At 35.0% G+C, this 27,606-nt stretch overlaps 1 protein-coding gene across 5 annotated transcripts in view; it reads left to right on the forward strand.

The window, feature by feature from the left end:
- The window catches only part of RALGAPB (Ral GTPase activating protein non-catalytic subunit beta), a 95,559-nt gene that overhangs the window by 58,355 nt on the left and 9,598 nt on the right, over positions 1–27,606 (forward strand). For 3 of the 5 annotated variants that reach the window (XM_056811915.1, XM_056811918.1, XM_056811916.1), the window contains 13 exons: positions 403–467; positions 2,219–2,345; positions 3,959–4,092; positions 5,588–5,770; positions 6,774–6,925; positions 8,212–8,399; positions 9,741–9,847; positions 12,066–12,218; positions 12,443–12,652; positions 17,197–17,355; positions 23,717–23,882; positions 24,628–24,750; positions 27,330–27,466. In XM_056811915.1, the coding sequence (XP_056667893.1) occupies positions 403–467; positions 2,219–2,345; positions 3,959–4,092; positions 5,588–5,770; positions 6,774–6,925; positions 8,212–8,399; positions 9,741–9,847; positions 12,066–12,218; positions 12,443–12,652; positions 17,197–17,355; positions 23,717–23,882; positions 24,628–24,750; positions 27,330–27,466 (1,904 nt within the window). The remainder of the gene's footprint in view (positions 1–402; positions 468–2,218; positions 2,346–3,958; positions 4,093–5,587; positions 5,771–6,773; positions 6,926–8,211; positions 8,400–9,740; positions 9,848–12,065; positions 12,219–12,442; positions 12,653–17,196; positions 17,356–23,716; positions 23,883–24,627; positions 24,751–27,329; positions 27,467–27,606) is intronic. The other 2 variants (XM_056811917.1, XM_056811919.1) reach the window with 1 other exon arrangement.

Below are 27,606 nucleotides of genomic sequence, written 5' to 3' on the forward strand. Positions count from 1 at the left end.
TATTGATTCTAAGATGGAAGGTAAGGGTTTAAAAATAAATAAAATAACTTCATTGCATTTGATCCTAAAAATCACACAATACCCTAATATTCCTGAATCTGATATTTATTTTTATTAATTTTCTTAATATAAAAGAAAGTTAGAACTATGAAATTTCATTTATTTTAAGTAACTTACAAAATACATATATTATTCTTGCTCTTTAGATACATGTTTTTCCCTCCCTAATAACAATCAATTAAATTCTTAGTTTTTAAGAAATTGTCTTTGAAATCCTTTGCAAAAAACAAAATTCATGTGTCTGTAATAGGCCTGTTCATTTGCCCTAAATGATGCTTTATCCATTTTAATATCAAAAAACTCTTTCCATATATCCTACATAAAATACTTTCTTTCTTATAGGTGCGATGTTAAATATTGTTCAAGATTCAGCACTTTTGGAAGCCATTGGCTGTCAGATGGAAATGGTAAGAAGCATTAATACCTTTGTGCTTGGTATTTTATCAAAGAGCCCTTACCTTCCGTCTTGGAGTCAATACTATGTATTGGCTCCAAGGCAGAAGAGTGGTAAGGGCTAGGCAATGGGGGTCAAGTGACTTGCCCAGGGTCACACACCTGGGAAGTGTCTGAGGTCAGATTTGAACCTAGAACCTCCCGTCTCTAGGCCTGGCTCTCAATCCACTGAGCTACCCAGCTGCCCCCCCCCCCCCCCCTTTTTTTTAAACCCATACCTTCCATCTTGGAGTCAATACTGTGTATTGGCTCCAAGGCAGAAGAGTGGTAAGGGCTGGGCAATGGGGGTCAAGTGATAAGTTACTTCATAAAATATAGTCTGTTGTAATTTTTAAGACATTTCATTTTAAAACGTTCCAGAATTTCCTTTTCATTGGTTAAATAGAGACTTGGTTGTTTTTTTGTTTGCTTGTTTGTTTGTTTGGTTTTAAAATAGAACATTATAAAATCTGAGAAGGAAGTTATTTTTATGATCTAATTAATGGCTCACAGTAACATTGTTTTGCTGAGCTAATTACTGTAAAAAAGTTTTTTAAATTAATCAACAAGCATTTATTAAGCACTTGCTATGTGCCAGGCCCTGGGCCAGATGCTGCGGATATAAAGTCAAAAAAATAAATAATGCTTGCTCTTAACAAACTTATATTCTATCAAAATGTGGGCATAGCATTCTGGGAAATTTGGGGGGTATATAAATGCTTTTTTTAAACACTAAAAATTTTTTTTGAGTTCCATGTTCTATCTTTCTTTTCCTCCTTCATCTCTCATCTCCCTAAGATAGTAAGCACTCTGATACAGATTTTACATGTGTAATCATGTAAAATATTTTTCTATACTAGTTATTTTATAGAAGAGAATTTTAAAAAAAGCACCAAGAAAATGAAATATAGTATGTTTCAGTCTGCATTCAGAATCCATCAGTTCTTTCTCTTAAGGCAGTGGCATTTTTCATCATGACTCCTTTGGAATTGTCTTGGATCACTGTATTGCTGAGAATAGCTAAGTCATTCATAATTATTCATCATACAATACTGCGGTTACTGTGTGCAATGTTCTCCTGGTTCTTCTCATGTAAATGCTTTATAAATGAAATAGCAATCATAAAATATCCCTTCACTATCTCCAGCCCAGGAGTTGCTATATTGATCATGAAGACACTGGTGTTCTGTTGTTTATCACTGGTGATTCATCTCTTCATTTGTTATTTGGGGGCTTTATTGGGAATACTAGTAGTGTTAGTAAAAAACACTTGCCTTGAACTAGATCTTTTTTTTTTAGAGCTGGACCTCAAAGGCCTCGAGTTCAGTCCTATCATTATTCTGTTGGGGAAAATAGGTGCAGAGAAACTGACTCAACTTACTTCATACCAGCTAATAAATAACAAATTTGAAACCCTGGATCTTTGTAGCTCTGCAGCAGATTTAATTTTCTTGGCACACCTCAGTGAAAAGAGGAAAGGACTTGAACTGTATTCTTTTACCAGGAACCAACCCTGCTCTGCTTTCTCCTCCCTCTATTCTTTGGGCCCAATATATGAACTATAAATAAGATAAATAATTAGGCAGTAAAGCGTCTGTCTATGTAGATTATGTTTATCTGTTAATGAGTTGACCTGCTAATTCCCATATTACATTTATTATTTTATTGCCCCCAAATATCAATGGTTGTGGCATTTCTATACCTAAATCATCTTCAATTTGGCTAGAATGGTGAAGAAAACCTGAAAAGTCATAGTCGTACTAATAGCGGCATTAGTTCAGCAAGTGGAGGAAGCACAGAACCTACAACCCCAGACAGTGAAAGACCTGCCCAGGCTCTTCTAAGGGATTATGGTAAGTCAAAAAAATTTTTTGAAATTTACATTCATTTTAGAAATTTTACTTAATAATTTTTTTTACTAATTTTTACATATTTGAACATAATTGGAAGAACATTACTAGTCCTCTAGATGTTAAATCTGTGAAAAAAGACAAAGTATTTTGAATTCAGTTCTACTATATTTTATATTCATTTATATATCTTACAATTACTGCACCATTCTGAAAACACCTTATGTTTAAAATTGCTATGTACTTCAGCATAAGGTTGGGAAGTTTTTTATTCATGAATGTAAAATGTGACACTTGTCACTCACCTGCTCAGGAAAGTATTTTATAGAATATCTTGACTTAAGTGTACTATTTTTGATGAGTTTTGTAACTTGGAGTGCTTTTAAATATTTTATGTAGAGAGACATAATTGCAAAATGAACATTAATCCAAAGTTGAATTACTTATTTATGAGTTTAGCATCTATATTGAATTAAACTAAATGCATTTCTGACCTAAACTCATAAAATTAAGTTCTCAGCAAAATAACCTTGGGTATGTCATGCATAAAACCTCTATTATGTGTTATTCAAATGTGCATTTGATTAATCATTGAATTCACTAATATGTGTTGTTTAAAGTAAGTCTTAACATTATTCATTATGTATGCATGATTCTGGGTACCCTACTGATCAATAAGGTAATATTTAAGAGAATATAAACATGATTTTGATATTGAAGCAGTTTTTTCTTTTACTATGTGTGTCCCAATAGGCATGTGTGAAGTGACTAGTCTGTTTCAACATTTTGATGAACTGTTAGTAAGTTCTGCTTGTAATGTTGCAAAAAGTTTTGCTAAGAAATCCAAATCTGTGTTAGTGCGCTGCATATATGTCTCTCTTTAATGACTATTCCTTTTTCTGTTGTCACTGCCCTCTTCCCAATAGGATTGACAGGTATAATGTCCCAAAAGTTCATTTATGAATTCAGTTTCATATTTTCCTGATTTTGCATTACCAAAATAGTGTTTTCTTTTACTTTTAGAATTGGCAGTCAAATAAAACATGGCAGGTTGGGAATGTTTATTTTCTTGCATTCAGGAATAGAGTTCTGGATAGTCAAATTTTTTTAATTAGCTAAGAGTATTGCATGTAATATTTTCTGTAATGGTTAAATCTTAAGGACAATGGGTAATAGCTGCCAAAAAATATTTCTACCATATGTGGATGCACTGAAAAACTAGACTCCGTAATTCAGTATATCAAACACACACACAATTTGCTTGAGAAGTCTATAACAGTTTTTGTTATGCTTTTTAAAAATGAAACTAAGACCTGTTAGCAAATAATATTTTAAGATTCAAAGTCTTTCTGAGGGACATTTACTTAAATATCAAAATTCCAGTTAGATCAGTTTGATAGCATTCTGCTTTGACATTAGAAACTGCTCAGATTCAAATAAATAACATGTTAGTGTGGTGTGCTGATTAATCAGCCTACATGTAAATCACTAAATTCATTGTACAGGTGCTTATTGTTGCTGCTTTGGTTTGTGCCTAAGGGAATGCTTTGCTTATTGTTACTAATGCATAGTTGTTTTCCCTCCCTGTGGTATGTGGCATTGGGGTTATATCCTAGCTCTTAATACAGATACAGCTGCTGGACTCCTGATTCGCAGCATTCACCTTGTAACCCAAAGACTCAATTCTCAGTGGCGTCAGGACATGAGCATATCATTGGCTGCATTAGAACTTCTTTCTGGACTGGCAAAGGTGAGGAAAGACTGTATATAGGAACCATTAGCATTTGAACCATTTATATATGTTACTCTCATTTATATGGATAATCGAGAGCTGACTATTTTTGCATAAATATGACTAAAAGTAAATAAAAACAAACCTAAAGATAAAACTATGTAAAAGGAAACCTATAATCATATATTTCTTATGTTAGGACCAGTGAAAACAATAAGATGACATACATGCATATATTTGATTATTTATATAAACACACACACATACATATATATGTATATGTATATATACACATACACACATATGGAGAACACTAAGCAAATTTAATTCAACCAATGCCTTTTATATGTCTGGTTGTATATAAGATACTATGGTTGAATATGAGAATAGCAAGATGAAAAATGGTCCAAGTTTTTAAGGAGCTGATAATCCAGTGGGAAGTGTGAACTATACAAAACTGACATTGAATAACTGACATTGAAAATCTTCAAGACTATAATTTTATCAGTGTGGATATTCTAACCATCACAAAGGATAATCCCTCTACAAATTATTAAATTGTCTTCCATCAGTAAATTGGATGATATAACTCTCTAAGTTTAGCTAGGTGGTCCCTAGGACAACAAATATGGGCTCTGGCAATTGTCCCTCACACTTAACCTTTCTAAATTGTAGTCCTTCCAGTTTACTCCTTGCTGGTATAGCATTTGAGAGTATAGAGTCACCTCCACACCACAATGCATCAGAAGACAACTTTTATTGCAAATTAAAATATGATTTGCATAGATATGAAAGGTCAGTAGAATTGGAATTATAAGGAAGAGGGATCACTTCTGGGAGGACCTTGAAAGAAGAGAAAGAGTTCAGTACACAGAGAAGGAAAAGGACATTCTAAACTAGTTTGATTGGAGCATATTGCATGTGAAGAAGAACAATGAAAGAAGTCTGGAAAAGTTTGCTTATGCCAAATTGCACAGAACTTTGAATTCCAGGCTAAGAAATTTTATTCTCTACAAAAGTGGTGTGAAACTCAAATAGAAACAGATCTCTATATGTTGACTTAGAAAACCACATATCTATGCTATATTGCATTTTTTATTTTGTATTTTAATTTAATTAGTAGCGCCAGTTTGATATTTCTGCTTTATGCAATAGAATGGCTATGCAGTGAGACTTGGCACATAAATGCATTCACACCAGAGCAGTTTTAACAGTGTCCACAGACTTCAGGAGTCCACAAGAGAGAATCTTAAAATAAAGAAATGGATAACATTTAGGAACATGAAAAGCAGTTCTGAAAGATCTCTTATAGCCTTACATTCATGAAATGTATTCCCACCACTTCTAGTATATGTTTTCTAGTAATATTTAGTATTTTCTCCATCTTATGTATATAGAAAAGCAAGGTATTCTCTAGCACCTCACATAACTAATTAATGCTGACTACAAGCTACTTGTCATGGATATGAAATTGATATCAACTAATTATTACCTTCCTCACAAATATCCTTAGGTAAAGGTGATAGTCGACTCAGCAGACCAAAAAAGAGCCATTAGTTCAATATGCAGTTACATTGTGTACCAGTGTAGTCGGCCAGCCCCATTTCACTCCAGAGATCTTCACTCCATGATTGTTGCAGCTTTTCAGTGTCTTTGTGTCTGGCTGACAGAGCATCCTGACATGCTTGATGAAAAGGTGAGAGAGAGTATCTGGTTTGGGTACATGTTTGGCAGGAAAAATTCCTTAATTTAAACATGATTTTCTTTATATTAAAAATTGCTGTACTTGAGTATGTATTTATTGGCTAGAAGTGTTACTCTAATTCTGCTGAATATATCTTGTCAAATACAGTGTAGTCTATAATTAGTTAGGATAAAGAAATATATTATTTAATGATACTATGTTATTATATTCCTATATGAGACCTTGGTTAACTTAGCACTCGGTTTATGAAAAGCTCTAAAGTTCATTTTCAAAAAGATAGAAATCTCAATTTTATATTATCCAACTGTCTATATCAATGACAAACTACTTAACTCAGTAGGTAAATTACCATCTACATTATGACAGATGAATAGAGAAGTATTAAGCTAGCAGCTGAACATTTTGGTATGGTGATATGATTCTCTTTTTTTTTTTTAAGGGAAGAAGAACTAATCTAAAGCCTTGCAGAGAACAATGACCCTATTATTAATACAGTCATAGTGTAAAAGGGGAAAGATGTTGGCTTAATAGTAGAACTTCTAGAACTCTTTCTGATTAAAGATTTTCAAAGCATTTTATAGATAGAAGTGACATGATAGAAAATGTTTCCATCTTCCATGCATTCTCCAAAGCAAAGATGCAAGAAATGACTTCTACATATAAGTAATCATTTAAGCTTCTCTTTCAATACCTTATCATAGTCCTAACTATACCATGACTAGCAGAATTTTTGGTATTCTCTTCACAGCTTCCTGGTTAGGAAATGTTAGAATGGGTCTCTATGACAATAATAGCATTGCTATAAATATATCTATGGAAAATATTTTCTGGCTTTGCTTATCCTCTACCTTCACCCTAAACTTTACAGTCACAAACATCGTAATTTAATTGAATTTCTTTTCAGTCATCATCCATTCTCTGACTATCTAAGAAAAATGAACATTCACATTTGTTTCCCCATGAAGAATTTAACAAATCTTTTCTTCACCTTTAGGATTGCTTAAAAGAGGTACTAGAGATTGTGGAATTGGGTATCTCAGGAAGCAAGTCCAGGAATAGTGAACAAGAGGTCAAATACAAAGGGGATAAGGAGCCAAACCCTGCATCGATGAGGGTAAAGGATGCAGCTGACGCTACTCTTACATGGTATGGAAGCTGTTAGTTAGGGATTATGACCCAATAGTTTAATAGTAGTAAGTTCTCTGATCCTCTCACTAATTGTGAAATACTATATGATATAGCATGTTTTTTACTCTCCCAATTTAAAAATGAGAAAAATTTATAGTATATTTCTGCCTTCTGCATGGTATATGCCATGTGCCACTAAGCTAAGAAATAAAAAATTAAGAGTGACAGTTACATTGCTTTTGTATTTCTTTGCTGGGTAACATAAGATCAAACTCCTTAAAATTGACTTTTATAATGGATAAAAGATAAACTTGGGTGAAAGCTTAGCAAAAATACATCTTCAAACTGAATAAATGTTGTAATTGAATTAATTATTGGGAACCTATTAACAAAAGAAAGTTTATTAGAATCATGGATTTTTTAGATGACTTAGAGACCACTTAGTCCAACCTTTTATTTTACAGATGAGAAAACTAAGGCCAAGAGAAATACAGTAATTTGCTAAATTGGTGGTAGAATGGAGACAAAAGCTCAGGTCTGGGAGTAGCTGGGTGGCTCAGTGAATTGAGAGTCAGGCTCAGAGACGAGAGATCCTGGGTTCAAATTTGACCTCAGACACTTCCTAGCTGTGTGACCCTGGGCAAGTCACTTGACCCCCATTGCCAAACCCTTACCATTCTTCTGCCTTAGAACCAATACCAAAGGTAAGGGTTTAAAAAAAAAACAACAGGTCTCCTGCTGTCTCTCTAGTCCATTGTTCTTCCTACCTAATGAGTCTCTTAGATATGACCTTGGGAATTTAAATCAGTTACTAAATTTTGTTTTTTTATAACTTAATGCTGCTAGCACTGTGCACTGAGTGAGGTAACAAAAACTGATTATAGTGTCTGGGGAAATAAGGCTTATACAAAATAAACACAGAATAATGGAAAACTATATAATAATCAAGTGCCAAATTATTTGGTATAGATAATTGTATTTGAACATAGTTACTGAAACCATAGTATGCACAGATGACTGCTAGAAGCTATAAGAAATACAAAATAAAACATGATTCCTTCCCTGAAGTTGTTTGCAACCTAGTAAAGAATACGATGCATGTATATACAAATAACTGTAATTCAGGGTGCAGTATCATGGAAAGTGCTAACAAATACTTTGGAAGTTCAAGTTAAACAGCAAAGAGGAGCTAATTAAAGTAGAATCTTAGAATATCGACATGGAGCTGGTAACATTGATGACTAAAGTAAGTGAAAACTGTATCCTTTTGGAAATTGTTAACTGAACTCTTCTGTACCCTCCAGCATCATGCAGCTACTTGGTGCATTCCCTTCACCCAGTGGTCCTGCCTCTCCCTGTAGCCTGGTGAATGAAACTACCTTGATCAACTGCTCCAGGCTGCCTACTCTAAACAGACACAGTTTCCGGTACTTTGTCTTGGATAATAGTGTCATCCTTGCAATGCTGGAGCAACCCCTAGGAAATGATCAGAGTAAGTGACTTTCATTCTGAATTTATAAATCTTTCTTAATGGGGATTTTTAAAGTATTCTGCCTTTGGAAGGATTATTTAGGAAATGTGAGCATAGGTCCTCAAGATATCACAGAAGAGGGACCATTAAGTGGTTCAGTGAACAAGGAACTAGGAATAGAGATGGGAAGTCCTGGATTCAATTTGACCTCAGATACTTCCTAGCTGTGTGACCCTAGGCTAGTCACTTAACCCCAATTGCCTACACATTACTCCTCTTCTGCCTTGGAAACAATACTTGGTATTGATTCTATAGAGGGAAAGGGCTTTAAAAAATTCTTTTTTTAAAATATTATAGAAGACTCCTGATATAATAGAAAGGGGTTAGTCAATAAAGTGTGGACTTTGGACATGTTTTTTAACAGATGCCACTAGCAACTTACTAAAAGAGTGGTTGGGGCTATATAGCATATGGTATAGCAGAAAAAACTAAACTTATGGTTCAATGAAGAGAAGATAGTGGATAGAGGCATCATTCCACTAGCAAGTAGACTATTCATTTTTGATTCCTTTGAATCTTTGTAGGACATGCTGGCAACCCCTCCAGAAACTGAATACTGAATAATATTGAAAGGAAATAAAGGATATACAATGAATCTGCTGGATCATGTTCTCTTTTTCCTTTAAAACTGTACTCTCATGATTTTCCCCTGGGAAATGAAAGCTTGATCTTTAAGTAAAATTAAAATTTCATAAATAGCCAACATGCAATTCCTCTATTTTATTTAGTTTTGAGCCAGCTCCCTCAAAAATTTGTTTAGTCTCTTCTCTTCATATATATATCTGAAAACCTGTATCTTCCTTATTTTGTATTGATGACTAGAGCCTTATGGGATATTAGAAGATCGGTGAGGAAAGGTTAGATCAGTGATGCCATTGAGCATAGGGTAAAGGAGCATAGGAGGGCATATTTAGTCATTATCAGTCACTATGAATTAAATTAACCAAAAAATTATAAATTATTTCATGTTAATTTATTGTTAAAAACCCAACTTTTCCTTTGCTAAGAAAAGGTTTAGATGGCAAAAAGACAAAAATATACTGGAATCCCAAAACTCTGGATAGCCATGCTAGAAAAGATTAAGTGTGCAGTGAATGGAAATAAAACAACTTGGCCATGGACCAGTGGTGAATTAATATTTTTTTCTGGAAGTGATAGAAAAATTGAACAGTAGTGATAGTTGGTAAATATTTACTTTGGCATGACTAATTATGAGAATCATAAATTGCAGGAAGATAGCTTCTAAAGAGTTAACCATTTTGTTTAAGTTCTAACTTGTCTTTTCTAACCTTCTCCTTACAGATGATTCTTTCCCATCAGTCACTGTTTTGGTCCGTGGAATGTCTGGAAGGCTTGCTTGGATCCAACAGCTTTCCCTTTTACCAAGAGGGGCAAAAGCGAATCAGAAGGTAGCTGTCAAAACTCAGAGGGAAATAATAGGGAAGGAGTTGTTGCTTTTTTTTTTTAATAGACTAAAATAACTACTACAAAAAAAATGTTTAGAGCCTGTTTTCTTTTCTTTTTTTAAGTTTTATTGAATATGCTCTAAGTATACAAAAAAAATAACAGAATTTGTGCTCTTATAGTATGAAGTTACTTTATCTTTTTAAAATGGATAAGCATTGTGTAATATGATGTAATATGCAATGCATTGTTGAAAGAGTGTGGTCCAGTGGAAAGAATTTGAAATTTGGAGTCAATGGACCTGCATTCAAATTCTACTTTTGCTATTTATCAGCCATATGGCCTTGGGCAAATCATTTCTCCTATCTAAGTTTAAATTTTTCATTAAGGGAAACAAGCATTTATTATATACCAGGATATACTATGTGCTTTACAAACATTATTTCATTTGGTCCTCACAGCAATCATATGAAGTGTAGGTGCTATCATTATCTTCATTTTAGAGTTGAGGAAAACAAGACTTAAGTTACTTGCCCATGTCATACAGCGAGGAAGTATCAGAGTCCAGATTGGAACTCGGGTCTTCTTGGCTCCAGACATGGCACTAAATATACTGCATCACCAGCTGTCTCAAATGAAGGGTTGGAGTTGATAATGCCTATATCTTGTGAGCTTATTTATGACATCATTAAAATTGAAAGGAAACTATAAAAGTAGTATTTATATAAAAAGTTTAACACTTTGAACTTTGCATTCTTTTTCAATAACAAATTTGTTTTCCATCACATGGGATACATTACTTCTATTCCTTTGGTGGCCTTACATTCCACCCACAATCTCATCATATTTTTTTCTTGTAGCAACATTTTTTTGTGTTTCTAAATCACAATTTAATACTGAAGAAGCAAGCCACTAAATTATATCTTTTTTTGTTGTTGTTAATGCGCCTTCTAAAAATGCCTCTGATATTTCAGGTATTGATTATACCATCAGAAAAGCAGGTTCTGTATTGTTAACACATCCATTGTTATTTTACATATTACATCATTCCAGCTACCTTTTATATCCTAAAAACTTCTCCAAAAGGCCAGATTTACCCACAGAAAACTGCCTGTTTAGTGTGCCTCAAAGGATAGTAAGAAATCCCTCTAACCTGTTGCCAAAATTTTCATATTTTGGTTTTAAGTTTTGTCCTCTATTGAAATACATGTATATGGGTTGAGGGGGATATGGTTGGGAATGTAGACTCTAAATGAACATCCTAGTGCAAACATCAACAACATGGAAATAGGTTTTGATTGAGGACACATGTAAAACCCAGTGGAATTGCAGTTGGGCTACGGGAGGGGAAGGAGAGGGGAGGGAGGGATAGAATATAATTCTTGTAACCAAGGAATAATGTTCTAAATTGACTAAATAAAATAAAAAAAATACATGTATACCTCCAGGGTAGAACACTTTATACCATTGTCAGTCATTGTTGCTTTAGGGCCAAATTTTATTTATTAAAAACTTTTAACAGCTCAACACTGAAGTTGTCCCTAATGTTAATCCTGCTTTTCAGAATTTTCTAGCAAAACAAAAGGTATATAAAATCAAAGTCTTTTTGACTTATTAATATGTTTTGGCCAATTACCCTCAATAATTCAAACCTAGGTTTCATCTAGAAAATAGGGGTATATATATTTATCATATATTTATTAATTTCTGATGCTTCATTTGCTCATATGTAAAATTAGAATAGTAATACTTGTACTACCTATTTCAAAGTGTTGCTCTGAGGCTCAAATAAGATAATGTAAACCTTAGCTATTTTTTTAAACCACCCAAGCAAAACAATGGTAGGAGAAACAAAAATACTTCACCTCTTATAGAAAGGAGAAAGGAATTAAGGGATAAAAGGCCTTCTTTACTTTGCCTCCTTTTCCCTAATGTCTTATCGTCATTCTGTAATTCTTTCTACAAGAGTTTGATGATGGGCAAGGCTGAAAAGGATAAGCACTCCCTGCTCTCAAGAAACTCATAGTCTAAAGGAAGAATAAGCATGCAAATAATTATGAATAAACAAACTATATGCAGGATAAATTGGGAATCATTATTAGAGGGAAGGTAGAATTAAGGGGGATCAGGAAAGTCTTCTCGTAGAAGGTAAGACCTTAGCTTCTATATTGCATTATAACTGATTACTTGGACCATATAAATTGCTTTGCTTCATTTGAACAGCTTTTTGTGCCAGAATCTCGTCCTCTTCCTAAAAATGATGTTGGAATTAAATACACAGTGAAGCATCGACCATTTCCTGAAGAAGTGGACAAAATTCCTTTTGTCAAAGCAGATCTGAGCATTCCTGACTTACATGAAATTGTAAATGAGGAAGTAAGACACTATTTCCTAACCATTGTTTATTTCTTTTGTATATCAGTGTCCTAGAATACTTATACAGTTTTATGCTTCATATTGAATTTCACTTAGTGCTTGAATTTTTTTTACCTAATTTTAATTACAGAATTAATAAATATTTTAAATTTCATATTGGACACTGACTTCACATTACTTTTCAAGACATGTCATACAAATATAATGCCTTTGATGCATTTCAGTTAGAAGAGACACATGAAAAATTGAGGAATGGCATGGCCCAGCAGATCTCTTATGAAATATCCATTGAGCAGCAAAGTGAAGAGGAGTGGCGAAAGAAAAGCTTCCCTGACCCTATTACTGACTGTAAACCCCCATCTCCTGCCCAGGAATTCCAAACAGCACGCCTTTTTCTTTCACACTTCGGGTTTTTGTCATTAGAGGCATTAAAGGTAATCTTGATACATTTTATGTGAAGTAATCTTGTACAATTATGTTAGACATAAGAAATGTTAAGTAGTTCAACACACAAATGCACTTCATTGTTTACAAATGGCATGATAAAACAATTTTTTTCTTCATAGTCATAGGATTCCATTCAAATGGTCTAGTGTAAAATGGGAAAATTTGCATGCTATTGGAGTTTTTCTTATCTCTACATAAGATTTATTCCATACGTGGAAACCCTGAAGTGACTTATTCTCTAGGTGCTTTCCTGCATATGTTCATGCATGATTTTTTTGCATATATTCTAATATATTTCCTTAGGTACTCCAATACCTTCAGCCCTCAAGTATGCCTAAGAATGAATGATAGATACCACTGGAATAATTGAAATCCAGAATTTTTTTTAAGTAGTCTAGTTTCTGCCCGCACAAAATCTCTTTTTATTAAGTATCTGCAACTATTACAAATAAACCATACAAGATGGTCTTAGGTAGGGCAGCTAGGATAGAGCATCAGGCCTGGAAAGAGGAGGACCTGGGTTCAAATCTAGCCTCAAATCCTTACTAGCTGTGCAACCCTGGGCAAGTCACTTAACCCTGATTGCCTGCCCCTTGCCACCCTTCTGCCTGATAGAAGGTAAGAGTTTTCTTTTTTTAATTAAAAAATAAGGGGGCAGCTAGGTAGCTTGGTGGATTGAGAGTCAGGCCTAGAGACGAGAGGTCCTAGGTTCAAATCTGAACTCAGACACTTCCCAGGTGTGTGACCCTGGGCAAGTCACTTGACCCCCATTGCCTAGCCCTTACCACTCTTCTGCCTTGGAGCCAATACATAGTATTGACTCCAAGACAGAAGGTAAAGGTTTAAAATATATATATATTTTTAATATAGTGTTAAGATGTACAATTTGATGGCATTAAACTTAAATAGAAACAGGAGCCACTAATCCATTGTAAAGATCCCTGCAGGCCACATATTGACTTAATTTTTAAAATGTGACATTATCCATGTTTTCTTGTATTTTCATTTATATTACTAAATATTTTCCAATCGCATTTTAATTTGCTTCAGACCACCCTTACGAGTGTTGTGCACCACTTGGGGTCCAAGTGACACATCTATTGTAGACATTACCAAAAATATATCTACATATATTACCTTTATGTTTACCATTTGACACAACAGAACAAAGGCAAATTATATTGTTCAGTCATGTCTGACTCTTTGTGACCCCATGGACCTTAGCATGCCAGGCTCTTTTGTCCTTCTGCTATCTCTCAAAGTCTATCCAAACTCATGGTCATTGCTTCCACCACACTATTCATCTCATCTTCTGCTGTTTCCTAGTTATTTTGCCTTCATTCTTCCCACATTGGGATCTTTTCCAGTGAGTCTTATCTTCTCATGTTGCTAAAGAATTTAAGCTTCAGTATTTAACCTTCCAGTCAATAGTCTGAGTCAGTTTCTCTAAGTATTGTGAATTTTAAAACTATTCCACCTTACTCAGACTGCACTTTAGAAGATTTGATTTAGCTATTTCCTGATTTGTAACAATGGAGATACTTGTTCTAATAGAATCAGGTCTTGGGAACTCTGAATTGTTCCACCCTACTTAGTTTAACAAGGTCAGGAATGTCTGTACCCATACTCAAGGATTAAGTATCTAAGAAGATGGCCTTCAACAGACATGTGCAGAAACAGCTGACAGACCCCTGGGGCTGTCCTAAGTCAAGCTGAGCTATCATTGGTACAGATGAGATGCAGGAAAGTGATGTAATAAAACTGTCTATATAGGGCACTTCACTTCCTCTCTTCACCCTCTTTCCCCGGAGAGGTGGCTCTGGCTGGCAGTGTGCTAAGTGTTCCGGCATTTTGGCGTGGTGGCAGCTATTTGTCTGGGTTTTGGTGTTAAGTTTGCCCTTGAGCTGATTCAGGTTTAGTCATTTTGGCTGAGCCCTCTTAGAGTTCAGGATGATTCCTTCCTCCTTTGCTCTCCAAAGCCTTACCTTCCTAGAGTCTCTAATCTTCCCCCTGGCACAAGCCAGGCAGGAGAAATCCTATACCCTTTCCTTCTCCCTTCTTAATTTCTTTCCACTATATTAATTAAATCACCATAAATTTCCAGCTGACTTGGGTATTTTTTTAAATTTGGGATATCCATGGTGATCAAATAATTAATATAGTTTAGGTCACAATGCTAAAATTATCCATTACAGTTTTGACTGATTTGATCACCTTGATATTTAGTGGACTCTCAAAAGTCTTCAGCACCACAATTTTAAAGCATCCATTCTGAAGTTCTCAGCTTTCCTTATATTCCAACTTGTACAGCCATATATTGCTAGTGGAAAAACCATAGCTTTGAAAACAGTACACAGTTTTCAAATTTAATCTATCCAAATCTCCTCTGCCTTCTCTAGTCCTGGGCCCAGTTAATGAGCTCATTGTAAGTCATAGTTTGGACAGTATATATACTCTTTTTTATGTTTCTTTGAATTTCATAGAGGAAGATTTATAATATTCCAGTGATCAAATGGGCAGTAAGGTGGTACAGTAAATAAAGTGCTGGTCCTGTTGTCAGGAAGAGTCATCTTGATTGAATTCAAATTCAATCTCAGATACTTTCTAGCTGTGTAACTGAGCAAGTCATTTAACCCTGTTTGCCTCCGTTCCTCATCTTTAAAATTAGCCGGAGAAGGAAAGGGCAAACCACTCTAGTATCTTTACCAAGAATCCCCCAAATAGAGCCATGAAGAATCAGGCATGACTGGAATGACTGAATAGCAGGGATCAGTATAATTAGTATGTTGTCATATGTGAACATGACCATCCACAGGGAATCCTTTTTATGCATTCTGTGTCATTTATATTCCATGATAATAGGGGAAGGGAAAGGAATAGGCATTTATTAAGTACCCACAATGTGCCCAAGCACTGTGCTAAGCACTTCACAAGATTATCTCATTTATTCATTCACAAACCATGGATGTTTTGCTATGCTTTGGAGATTGCTACTCTGTTGAAATATCCAGAAATAGGTGATATTTTGTACCTACTTTGAAGATTATGGGTCAGAGGGTGCAGATCTGGGTCAAAACATTGGTTTATTGGAAACCATCCCCTTCCTTTCCATCTATCCTGAAATGGCTTTGAGAGTTAGATAAAGGGGAAGAATTATGTTGTAGCATTATTATCCCCCTTTTATCTTCCTCCTTTGCCCTTTATTTTCCTCAGTTTAAAAATTGATAAACAAGCTCTTCTGATAGATCAGTTTCAGTAGTTCCATTGATATTCTGAAATGGCAAGAGAGAGATTATACCTTACCACGAGAATATATCATTTTTTCAAAACTAAAGATTGAATTACATATAGTAAATGCTGTCAGACATGGTTGGATATATTTTGGATGATTTTTCTGAATTCCTCTTTTTCTGTTTTTCAAAATCTTTGTTACAAGGGATAGTTTAATAGGTAAGAGACCAGAGAGGGATGTATTTGGAAATAAAAATAATATCAAAACAAAAAATACCCCAAGTAAGTTTGATGTTTTGTTTTTTCCAAAGACTGAATTCCAGCTATATATACAGCAAAATACAATACTGTTTCTCCTCAGCCTAGAAAGTCAAGTGGTATAAAGGACATAGGCCTGGCTTGTAAGCTGGAGACCAGGTTTGCCTATGTGACCACAGACAAATATGCTTACACTCCCTAAGCTTCTGTGAGGCCTTCATCTATTAAGTGGGAATCACACACTGTTTACCTCAGAGCATTGAATGAGAGAAAACAGTGCCTTAAAAACCTAAGCGGTACATGAATGTGTATCATTGGCCTTATAATTTCAAATGCTAATTTACTTGAGCCAGAACCATTAGCTCATGACTGTTATACTTGGTCCCTGTTGTGATGTGTAGGCTATATAAAATACAGAACATTTTAGCATCAGGCAAGAGTTCAGATTCACAGCCTTAAAGCAAAAGTTCCTGTAGAGTAAAAGCCTTAATGGAAGTGTATTTGCATGAGTGCACCAACTATGCCTTCCTTCTTTACTCTGACTATTAGGTGACCTTTATTGATCTAGTGCCACAACATAAATAAGTATATCATTTAAAGATAGGCATATCATTTTTAAGGCAATTAGATGTTACAGTGGATGGAGTGTCAGACCTGGAGTCAGGAGAATATGAATTCAGATCCTACGTCAGAAACTTAGTATTTATTTGACTGTGGGCAAAGTCACAAGCTTTGCCTCAGTTTCCTAATCTGTACAGATGAGGAATAGCATAATATACAACAATAATAAAATAATAGTGCTTACATCCCAGAGTTGTGTGGATAAAATGAGATATTCTTAAAGCACTTTGCAAATCTTGAAGTGCTATATAAATACTAGGTATTATTATCTTTTAATGGAACTCCTTTTTCATTTATTCTGCCCAGATAACAAAAAGGAGGTTTATTTTAAAATATATGTTAGATTTCATTATTCATACTAATTCTTTAACTACTAATAGAAATTTAAAATAGTTGTGTTTTGTTCTGTTTGCATGGAAAGGAACCTGCAAATAGTCGTCTACCTCCTCATCTTATTGCACTTGACTCAACCATATCTGGATTTTTTGATGATCTTGGCTACTTGGATCTCTTGCCATGTCGCCCCTTTGATACAGTTTTTATTTTCTACATGAAAGCATTCCAGAAAACAAGTCAAGAGGTAAGAATTCTGAATATATTGCAACATGTTCCCTGCCACATGGTATGATCCCATAAGAAATGCTTATGAAATCCTATTGGGAAATGCTGACCTTGTTTTTTTAATGGAATACAGAAAGTCATCTGTATTTATTTTTTTATCATATGAGATTTGTACATGATAGTTAAAGGAGGATTATTTACAATTAATATGCATAAGCTCCTTTTATCCATTTTATAAATCAACAAGCATTTTTTAATCAACCACTATGTACTAGTCACTGTACTAGATGCTAGGAATGCAAATAAAATGAAATAGTCTTAAAGTAGATGTTTGATTTTTTTTTTTAATTGAGAAAATAAAGTGCTTTCCACATGGTAGGTACTTAATAAATGTTAGGCACATTTCACCTCCATTCATTTTAATGAGATGGTTTTGATTTTTTTTTTTAAGCTAGGTTTGGGCTTTTTTCTTCCATTTTTTTCCACTCAGTTAAAATTAAATTTACAATTAAAATAGCCTTCATGGAACCAAATAAATTGATTGCCTGTCCTTCTTGGGTATTTTGTTATTGCTCTGTAGGATAGTGCTAATGACATCAATAGGAACAGTTCATCTACAAGACTCCAGTAGTGAGACAGAATATCTTTACACATTCTAAGTTTTGACATTCAATTCAGCAGACATTAAGCTCTTACTTTGGGCTAAGCACTGTGACTTAAGTAAATATAAAAGAAACAACTGGAGGGATCAAGCAAAACACCTGGGCTTGGAAGCTAACGATTTCAAGAGGAAGAGGTGAGGAGAAAAATGTATTCTAAGTTGGGGAGACATTGCTTATGATCTTCTTTGTCATGAGTCTGGCTCCTAGAAGTACTGGATACAAATGAAATGTTGTAATGAAAACTTGACCTTGCAGGTAAATTGGGAGGTTATTCAAATTAGAAATGGTTCATGAATATTTCTTTTAAATAGCAGCTCTTCTAAAACTATCAATGTATGTTTATAGATTATTAACTCATAGAGAGGGGCAACTGGGTGAGGCAGTAGATAGAGTGCTAGGCCCAGAGTCAGACACTTAATATGGGTAACTCACATCACTCACTTTCTTCTTCTGTAAAATAAGCTGGGGGCAAATGGCAAGTCACTCCAGTATCTTTGCCAAGAAAACCCCAAAATGGGCTCACAAAGAGTCGGGTACAGCTGAACAACAACAATTGACATAGACAAGACAGAAATACTTTAAAGTCCATTAGGACTGGGACATTGTTATCTAAACTTTGTTTCTTTCCTAGCACATAGATCAATGTTGTGTATAGAGTAAGCACTCAAAGTCCAGTGTCAATTAAAAGTCAATCATATATGAAGATAAAATATTTCTGAAATTATAGTATATTTATCATCAGATTTATACATTTTGTATTAAATGGAGCAGTTCAGTCAGTTCATTCACCATTTTGTAGTCTTAAAATACTATATATTTGACAAAAATTAAGTGATGCATAAGACTGACTTCATAATTACTCACAAGTGAAAATCGAATAAACCTTTGTCATTTCTTCCCTCATTAATATTCTTTAAAGGCTTAAAAAAATGGAGCCAGTCTTCATACCTGAGTAAAAAACTGATTCCTTGAAAAATAGCCTTCCTTACACACTTAGCATAGCCAAATATGCTATAAGAAAAAAGGGTTGAATCTCTCCTCAGGAACTTCTTTGCTGTGCAACTCTGAGCAAGTCACTTAAACCCAAATGCCTAACCTTTGCTACTCTTTTGCCTTGGAAGTAATACCTAGTATCAATTCTAAGACAGACAGTAAATGTTTTTTTTTGTTTTTTAAAGCAGAAGAAAGGTTGATGGAGATGGGGGGAGAAAATGATGGAGTAAGTGGCCTGATTTTACCATTTGTTATGTGACTTTCTTTTAAGTCCTTTAACATTTTAGTGTTTCATCTCTTCTTAATCTCTAAAAATGAGGGGGTTCTACTAAATAATCAGAAATACCCTTTCTAGCACTAAAATTCTGCAGCATTTCTTCCTGCATATTTGAAGCAAAGAAATCCAGATGCAAATATCGGAAAAGAAGCCATTAAACTAGAAATCAAGGGGTATAAACAGTTTATGACAGAAGAAATAGAAACTGTTAACAAAATCCTCAAACTCCCTAATCATCAGAGAAATGAAAATCCATACAATTGCAATATAAATTGACTAGGATGACAAAAATTGTTAAAAAAAATTTTTAATAATAAAAATCCTGTGTTGGTCAAACTGTGGTAGATATGTTGTTGGTGAGATTTTGAATTCTGATGCAAACATTTGGAGAACAATATGCCATGACTCACAAAACTGATCAAAGTTTTTGCCTCCTGAGTCCATTGTTATGACTTTATCCCAAGAAATCTTGAAATGGAAAAAAGGATCTATCTTTCATAAAGGATCTGACTTCCCTATTTTCAATAGCAAAAAGTGAGAAGCCAACTACATATATAATAATTGGGAAATGATCAAATAAATAATGATATATAATTGTAATGGAATAATATTGGGCTTTTAAAAATTGATTTGCACCATATGAAGAAATAGGGAAAGATTTGTAGGAGGGGAAATGGAGTGAAATCAGCAAAATTAGAACTATATACACATTGACCAATTATATTTTTTGTAGATCATTAAAATAAATTTTTTTCAGTTACCAAGCATTTATTTTCTCTCCTTCTCATCTTCCCCTTCCCCATGAAGAAAAGTAAATCCTTTGTAATAAATATGCAAAGTCAAGCAAAACAAATTCCTCACATTGGTCACATCTAAATATATCTCATTTTGCACTTTGAGTCAAAAAAGTTGGTAGGCATCTGTGGTCTCCTTAAATCATTTCCTAACCAACTAATTTGTTTTTGTTTTTTTTACTTTTTAAAAAATTTCCCCCATGATTACATGATTCATATTCTTTCTCTTCCCTCTCCCCCAGTCCAAAGCTGATAAGCAATTCCACTGCTAACCACTAATTTGAGAAACAAACAGACCAACAAAAGGAAGGTGGAAAAAGCCAAAAGTGGTAATACTTTGGACAGTTTTGGATGGGGATATAAGTTTCTTAAAGAATTATCAGATCTAAATTGTAAAGGACCTCAAGGATCCGTCTAGTCCAACCCACATCTGAGCATGAGTTCCCTCTCCAAATTACCCAACAAGTGAACATTCACTTTGCTTAAAAATTTTCAGTGAGCTTTAAATTACTACCTCCTTAGGCAGTCTATTTGATTTTTTATTAGAAGAATTTTGCTTAATGTGAGCCCTTATTTCCCATTTTGAAATTTCTACCCACCATCCTTACTTTGCTCTCTGAGCTCTGTCAAAACAACTTCCCTATTGGCAGTTATTCAGGTATGAAAGTAACCTTCATGTCCATACTGCCTTCTCATCAGGCTTCAACCAGTATTCATAATGGCATGATGGTGAAGCACTTCACCATCCTGGTCTTCCCTTCCTCTGGGCACTCTCCATCTTACATTGTCCTTCCTAAGACATGATGACCAAACTCGAACAAAGTACTTCAAATGCAGTCTGTTGAGAGCAAAATATCATAGGGACTGTCATCATCTTTGCTCTGAACATTGCCTCCCAATGCAACCCAAGAGGGTACTAGGGTACTTATCACATATAGTCCATAAAACCTCTCAGATCTTTTTCACATGTCAATGATGTGACCTTGTCTCTCTCGTTTTATACTTGTGAAGTTGATTTTTTTGGAACTAAAACATAAAACTTTACATATTTGCAAAGGATCTCTGATTTAGTCAGCTTAAGAAACTCCTCTCTTCCCTTTCTTCCTCCTTATACAGAATCGAACCTGTTTACAATTTAATACATAAACCAGAGTTGCTTGAGTTGTGTAGAGGTTAAGTGATTTAAGGTGGCACAGCAAGTGTCAGCACTTTCTCCATTATATAATGCTGTCTTTTATATATATATGTGCATATACACATATACATGTACCCATATATACATGTACATTATATATGTATGTATCTATACATATATAATTATTAAATTAAATTAAAATGTAATCTTCTTAGATACAACTCAGTGTGTCTCACCTGCCAAGATCTTTTTGGGTCTTTTCATTAGGCACATTACCTGTGTTTCCCAGCTTTGATTTATCTGCAAATTTAATAAGCCTGCTCTCAATGCCTGCATTCTTATTAGTCATAAAAATGCTAAATAGTTTGGCCAAAAGACAGGCATTTGGTGTCCTCCACTAGCAGATCCTAAACCAATTCTGAATCTTTTGAACTGTACCATTGTCTAGCTGCATCATTTTCTAGCCCACAATCCTTGCAACTTGTCCAGAAGAATAGATGAGAGTTTTAGTCAAATGCTTAGCTAAAATCTAGGTAAATAGAATCTGCAGACCTCCTCTGAACTACCAGTCAAACAAACTTGGAGTGTATGTATTTATTTAATATCAAGATTTGAATATATTTCTTATATTTGGAGATTTAATTTTTTCTGCCCAAGTTGCTTGGATAAAGAGATGAATTTCCAAATAAGTCAGTTTGTTTACAGCAGGGGTCCCCAAACTTTTTACACAGGGGACCAGTTCACTGTCTCTCAGACCACTGGAAGGCCAGACTATAAAAAAAAACTATGAACAAATCTGTATACGCTGTCTGGGATAGCAGAGGCTGCAGTACTGGCTGTAATGGGCCTGTCACACCTTGCACAGGCCCATCACTGCCACCACTATACTGGGCAGCAGTATACACAATGCAGAATCCCCTCCCCCAGATCTCTGCTCAGCAGGCTGACGTCTTCCATTGTGCAGCCACATAATCCTTTGCATGGCACCTCGTTCTCATTCAGTTACTCTCAGAACAAGGCACCATACAAAGGATTATATCATTGGAAGTCGTACTGTGCATGAACGATGCTGCACTTTGCGACACTGTCACATACAGTGCTCCTCTCACTGACCACCAATGAAAGAGGTGCCCCTTCTGGAAGTACAGTGGGGGCCAGATAAATGGCCTCAGGGGGCCACATGTGGCCCACGGACCATAGTTTGGGGACCCCTGGAACTTTACAGTGAAGTAAGGCTTTAGACACTTAAGATGAAACTGAACTTCCCCTTCTCTAGTACCTAGAAATTCATTGGCTACTGGAGACTATGTAACCCTGTTTTCAAAAAAAAGAAATAAGGTTAGCTTGGCTTGTGCTAGTTAATGTTTCAGTTTGTTTATTCTGCCTTGTTGAGAGACTAAGAATTGGGAATGAAATTTTATCCTTTGTTTTATATTTATTTGTTTTTGGAGGTCACGTTGATGGTGGTTAAGTTGGTCATTTATTTTTAAGGCAGGAAATAAACCAGATTACCAAGCTGGAGTATAAAGCGATATTGAAGGTTTGGAGGGATCAGATTCAGGAAATAGAGGTGATAGAGGTCAAAACATGCAATGAAGTTTGGAAGAAAGAACTCAAAGAGAACATAGAAGCATTTTTTAGATGTTAGAATTTAGAGATAGATGAAAGAAGAGATTGTGTCCTAAAGAGGAAAATAGCATAAAAGTTAAAATTTTGCTGAGAATAAATAGTACAGGGATAGGATTCACAGAAATTAAGTTGTTGATAGAAAATAAACAAGATGAAAGATTTAAAAAATTTTAATAACAAAATTTCCATATAAGTTTTCCGAAGTTATATGATCCAAATTGTCTCCCTCCTTTCTTCCCTTCTTCCCTTCCCCCTCCCAGAGCTGGCAGGCAATTCAATCCAGGTTGTACATGTATTATTGTGCAAAACATAGTTCCATATTATAAAATGAAAGATTTTTTTAAAAGTTAATTTGCTCATTTTTACTAATATATGTGGCCCTAATGACTCACATCTTATGGAATTTAAATTGTATAGCAAGGCTTTTTTGAATTTTAAAAATTCTGTGGGATACTTAAGAAGTAAAAAGTCTTTGTTTTAATAAATATGAACTCACAACTCATGCAGAATATTTTCTTCCTACCTTTTGTTCTGAATTAGTAAATTCCCTGGTTCTTGTAAAACCAACCAGAATTCCTGAAGTGAGTCACAAGGATAGTTTACTAACCCGTCTTATCATCAGATCTAACCTCCTTGGTTTATTGGGCAACTAAAGACAATGGGAGGGAAAAAACTTAAGGTTGCCTCTGATTTGCATAGTATAAATATTATGGAAAAGGCTTTTCACACGTTACTACTTCACAATTGTTCTCCTCAAAATAAGAAAGGGAATTTAGTAAGAAGTTTAGTAAGTTACTGAACACTTTTTAAAATTCATCAATTTTTTTTAAATTTAGACTTATTTAATTGCTTTCTTTCATTATTATTTCTGTACCTGGTGTGTGTTTCAGATTCTGAAGAATGCTGAGTCTTCCAAAAATGTTCAGCCACATTTCTTAGAATTTTTATTGTCTCTTGGCTGGTCGGTGGATATAGGCAAACACCCTGGTTGGACTGGACATATTTCAACAAGTTGGCCTATTAATAGTTACAGTGATACAGATGTAACTGAACAAGGTAAAAACTTCATATGGTTTGACTAAAAAATATTAAAATTTTGAGGCAAATTGCCTTTTTAAATTAAAACTTAGTAGTAATATCTTATATTTCATGTATTCTACCTAAGTTCTATAATAAGAATTGCATTATCATTTTCATTTACTTTGCTAAATTTTCAAGATATGTGGCGAGGGGTTGGGGTTGGGGTGGGGAATGAAACTGAGAAAAGTTGCTTATCTATTGAAAACGATAATAGCAAGAGAATATATAGCATGTACACACAATGTTTCAAAATAGTAACCCTGGCCCCTAGGACTGGTCCTTTCCTTCTTCCCTCTTTCTTTTCTTTCCTTCCTTCCTCCTTTCCTTTCCTTCTTTCCAAGCTATCTCCTTCTGTCCTTTCCCCCTTTTTCCTCCCTTTCTCTCCTTCCTTCCTCCACAGTAAGACAATGGGTAAATCTTTTAGTTAATACTTCTGTCTCCTCACCTCCCTCCTGCTGTTGGCTCTACTAACTAGGGATTAGTTACCAAATGGGAAAGTTGTTATAGAAGGTAATAAGTTAGGTTTTATAATTGAAACGATCAAAAGAAACCCTTTTCTATGGTATTTCTAATGTGTTCTGACACAAAAGTTCTCCACTACACAATAATGCTTATTTATTTAGTTTTAGTAACTAAATCAGATGTTGTGACCCTAGATCATTGGCATTCTGCTGAACTTGTATATGCCTTATAACAGTTACACTTGGTTTTTTGTTCCTAGAGGAAATAGTTCAATGTGAAGATACTGGAGCAAGTATTTTCAATGGACAGAGGAAGGTTTTGTATTATGCTGATGCCCTTACAGAAGTGGCTTTTGTTGTTCCTTCATCTGTGGAATCTTTAAGTAAGAACTTTTTCTATATTCTCTGGCTTCTGTACATTGCTATAAGTATAGCATCTAAAGGAGTTGTGTTTCCTGTTAATTTCTTCTTAACCAAATTGTTTTTTATTAACCATCATTATAATTACTGTGTTTCTAAAAAGAAGTTTTTTACCCTTCACTTGTCTATCTCAGACTAAATATCTTTATATAACTGCTTATATAACTGGTTTTTAAATTTTTTAATTATTTTACTTGATTCAAGATGGGCCCATTACACATTTTCCACATACATTCTTCTTCAAGTTAATAGAGAACTCAAGAAGTTTTTTGTTCTAATCCCTTGTTTTGCTTGGAAAAACCTATGCCTTTAGGAAAGGTGTTTTCTACAATGTCTTTAATGATTTCTAGGAATAGAAATTCCCCATTCTCTGCTTGGTGGATTTAGCTACCATCCCCATCTTCATATGATCATGTTTATTTCTCAGGTTTTTCCTTAGAAGAGATGCTGAATTCTTTGCCTTTTCTTCATTAGATCTTTTTCCAGCCTGGCCTCTGCTGTCCCACTACACAGCTGACTCCCTGTTTTTCACAGACCATATTCTCTCCTATCTCCTCAATACTTCTTTCACCTCTCCTCAGCCCCTGTGCCTTCTGGGCTTTCTTCAGGAACTACCTCAAACCCTGCCTTCTGCTGGAAGCCTTTCCCTTCCCCCAGTAAATTTAACTTCCCTCTGTTCTGCATATATTTCCATTTTGTCTCCCTTTTTTAGAATGTGAGCCCCTTGAGGGCAGGGACTATTAGCAGCTAGCACATAGCAAGTGCTTAATGAGTGCTTTGACTGGTCAACTTTATAAATCACCCCCAAGCTGTTTCTTCTCCAAGCTAGTATATTGGCCCTTATACTGACTGAACTCCATGCCTGGAGCACATTCCATCCTTGCCTCTATCCCTTAGGATCTCTGATTTCCTTCAAAGTTCAGCCCAAGTATTGCCTTTCTGATCCTTCTAGCATATAGTAATGTCTCCCCCACCTCTCAGTGTCTGGTATTTTATATGTAGTTCTATATTTATAACATATTGGTTTCATCTAACTAGGTTGCTTGAGTGCGGGCACTTTAATTTTTTTGTCTTAAGTAGATGTTTAATAAATGCTTTTGGATTGATAGTAGGTTTCTACAGTGTGCCAAGCACTGAGGATATAAAAAAAGCAAAAGGCACAGCCCCTTCCTTCAGGGAGTTCACAGTTGAACTGGGGGCATGTAAATAATCATGTATTAAAAAAACCTATATATAGGATGGATTGGAAATAGTCAACTGGAAGAAGGCACTAAGATTAAGGGAAATTAGAAAAGGCCTCTTGTGGAAGGTGGAATTTTAGTTGAGACCTAAAACAATCCAGGGAGCTGGGAGATAGAGATGAAGAGGGAAAGCGTTCCAGGCATGGGAGGCAGACAGAAAAAATGTCCCATGTTGGAAGATGATGGACCTTGTTAGGAGAACCACAAAGAAGCAAGCCTATGTCACTGGATTGAAGAGAATGTGGGAGAAGGGTTTTATGAGGTATAAAAATAGTAGACGCTGCATTTTGAAGGGTTTTAGATGCCAGAAGATTTTATATTTGATCCTAGAGATAATAAGGCAGCACTAGAATTTAAGGGAGGAAAAAGGTGACATGGTCAGAACTATATCAGCATTGAAAATTGACTACATAGGAACTGATGAAATCATCAAGTGAGAGTGTAGAGGGAGAAAAGAACACTGGATTTGGGGTCAGAAGCCTGGGATTCAAAATCTACCCTCTGCCACTTACTAAACAAGGTGCCCTTGGGCAAGTCATCTGCCCTGTGTGCCTTAGTTTTCTCCCCTTAAAATGGAAGTGTCTTCCTGGCCTACGTCACAGAGTTGTTGTGAGACTTAAATGAGATGATGTATAAAGGATTTTATAAAGTTAAACCATTATGTAACCATTATTATAATTGTTAGATTTTTGTCTTACAGTTACCTGATCATTTCCTATGTTAGCCTCATTGTCCCATCAGATTATTCCTTGAAGACAAAATGACAATGAGTCCTTCCAACTACTAATTCTGGGTCATATTCTTTTGTGTTCCTCTCCTAGCACAGTTACCTAGCATAATGGAGCTCCACATTAAATGTGAATTTATTGAATTCGTATTCACATATTGTAGAATTATATGGATAATCAATATTTTAGCTAGCATTTCTGAATACATCTGCTATTTTATAGTCAACATTTAAACAGTAAAATCTGAAATAAGATTTTGGGTTTTCTTTTCAATACTTGACTAAATGCCTGCTAGTAATGTGCAGGAAACTGTGCTACGCACTGAGGAGAAAAGGACGTAAAAACTAAGCAGTCCCAGCTTTTGAGAGGCTTGCTTTTTATTGAAATTCTGAACTACTTCTTCTACAGACCCATTGGAAATATTTTCCAAAAATAATGAATAAATGGGCATTTTAAAAAATATTGTCTTGGGGAAGGTTAAGTTCATGCAGTTATTGGTAAAGGTAATTTTTAACTTTTCTTTCAAGAAATGAGCAGATTTATCATTATTATTGTTATTGTTATATTTCACAGCTGATTCCCTGGAGAGCAACATCTCAGACCCAGAAAGTGATTCAAATATGGACCTTCTACCTGGAATACTCAAACAGCCAGCACTTACACTTGAACTTTTCCCTAATCATACAGACAATCTTAATTCCTCACAGAAGGTAAAGTAATGTAATAATATATTTTCAAATACTTTTAGGGGAGCATAGGCAGTTGTGGAATTATAATTAATGTGGTGGCACTATCCTTTTTATCATCCCTCATACTTTCCCTCTCTTCATTCTATAGCATACATTTTCCT

This window comes from Monodelphis domestica, chromosome 1 (assembly GCF_027887165.1).
Source record: "Monodelphis domestica isolate mMonDom1 chromosome 1, mMonDom1.pri, whole genome shotgun sequence".
Classification (NCBI taxonomy): Eukaryota; Metazoa; Chordata; class Mammalia; order Didelphimorphia; family Didelphidae; genus Monodelphis; species Monodelphis domestica.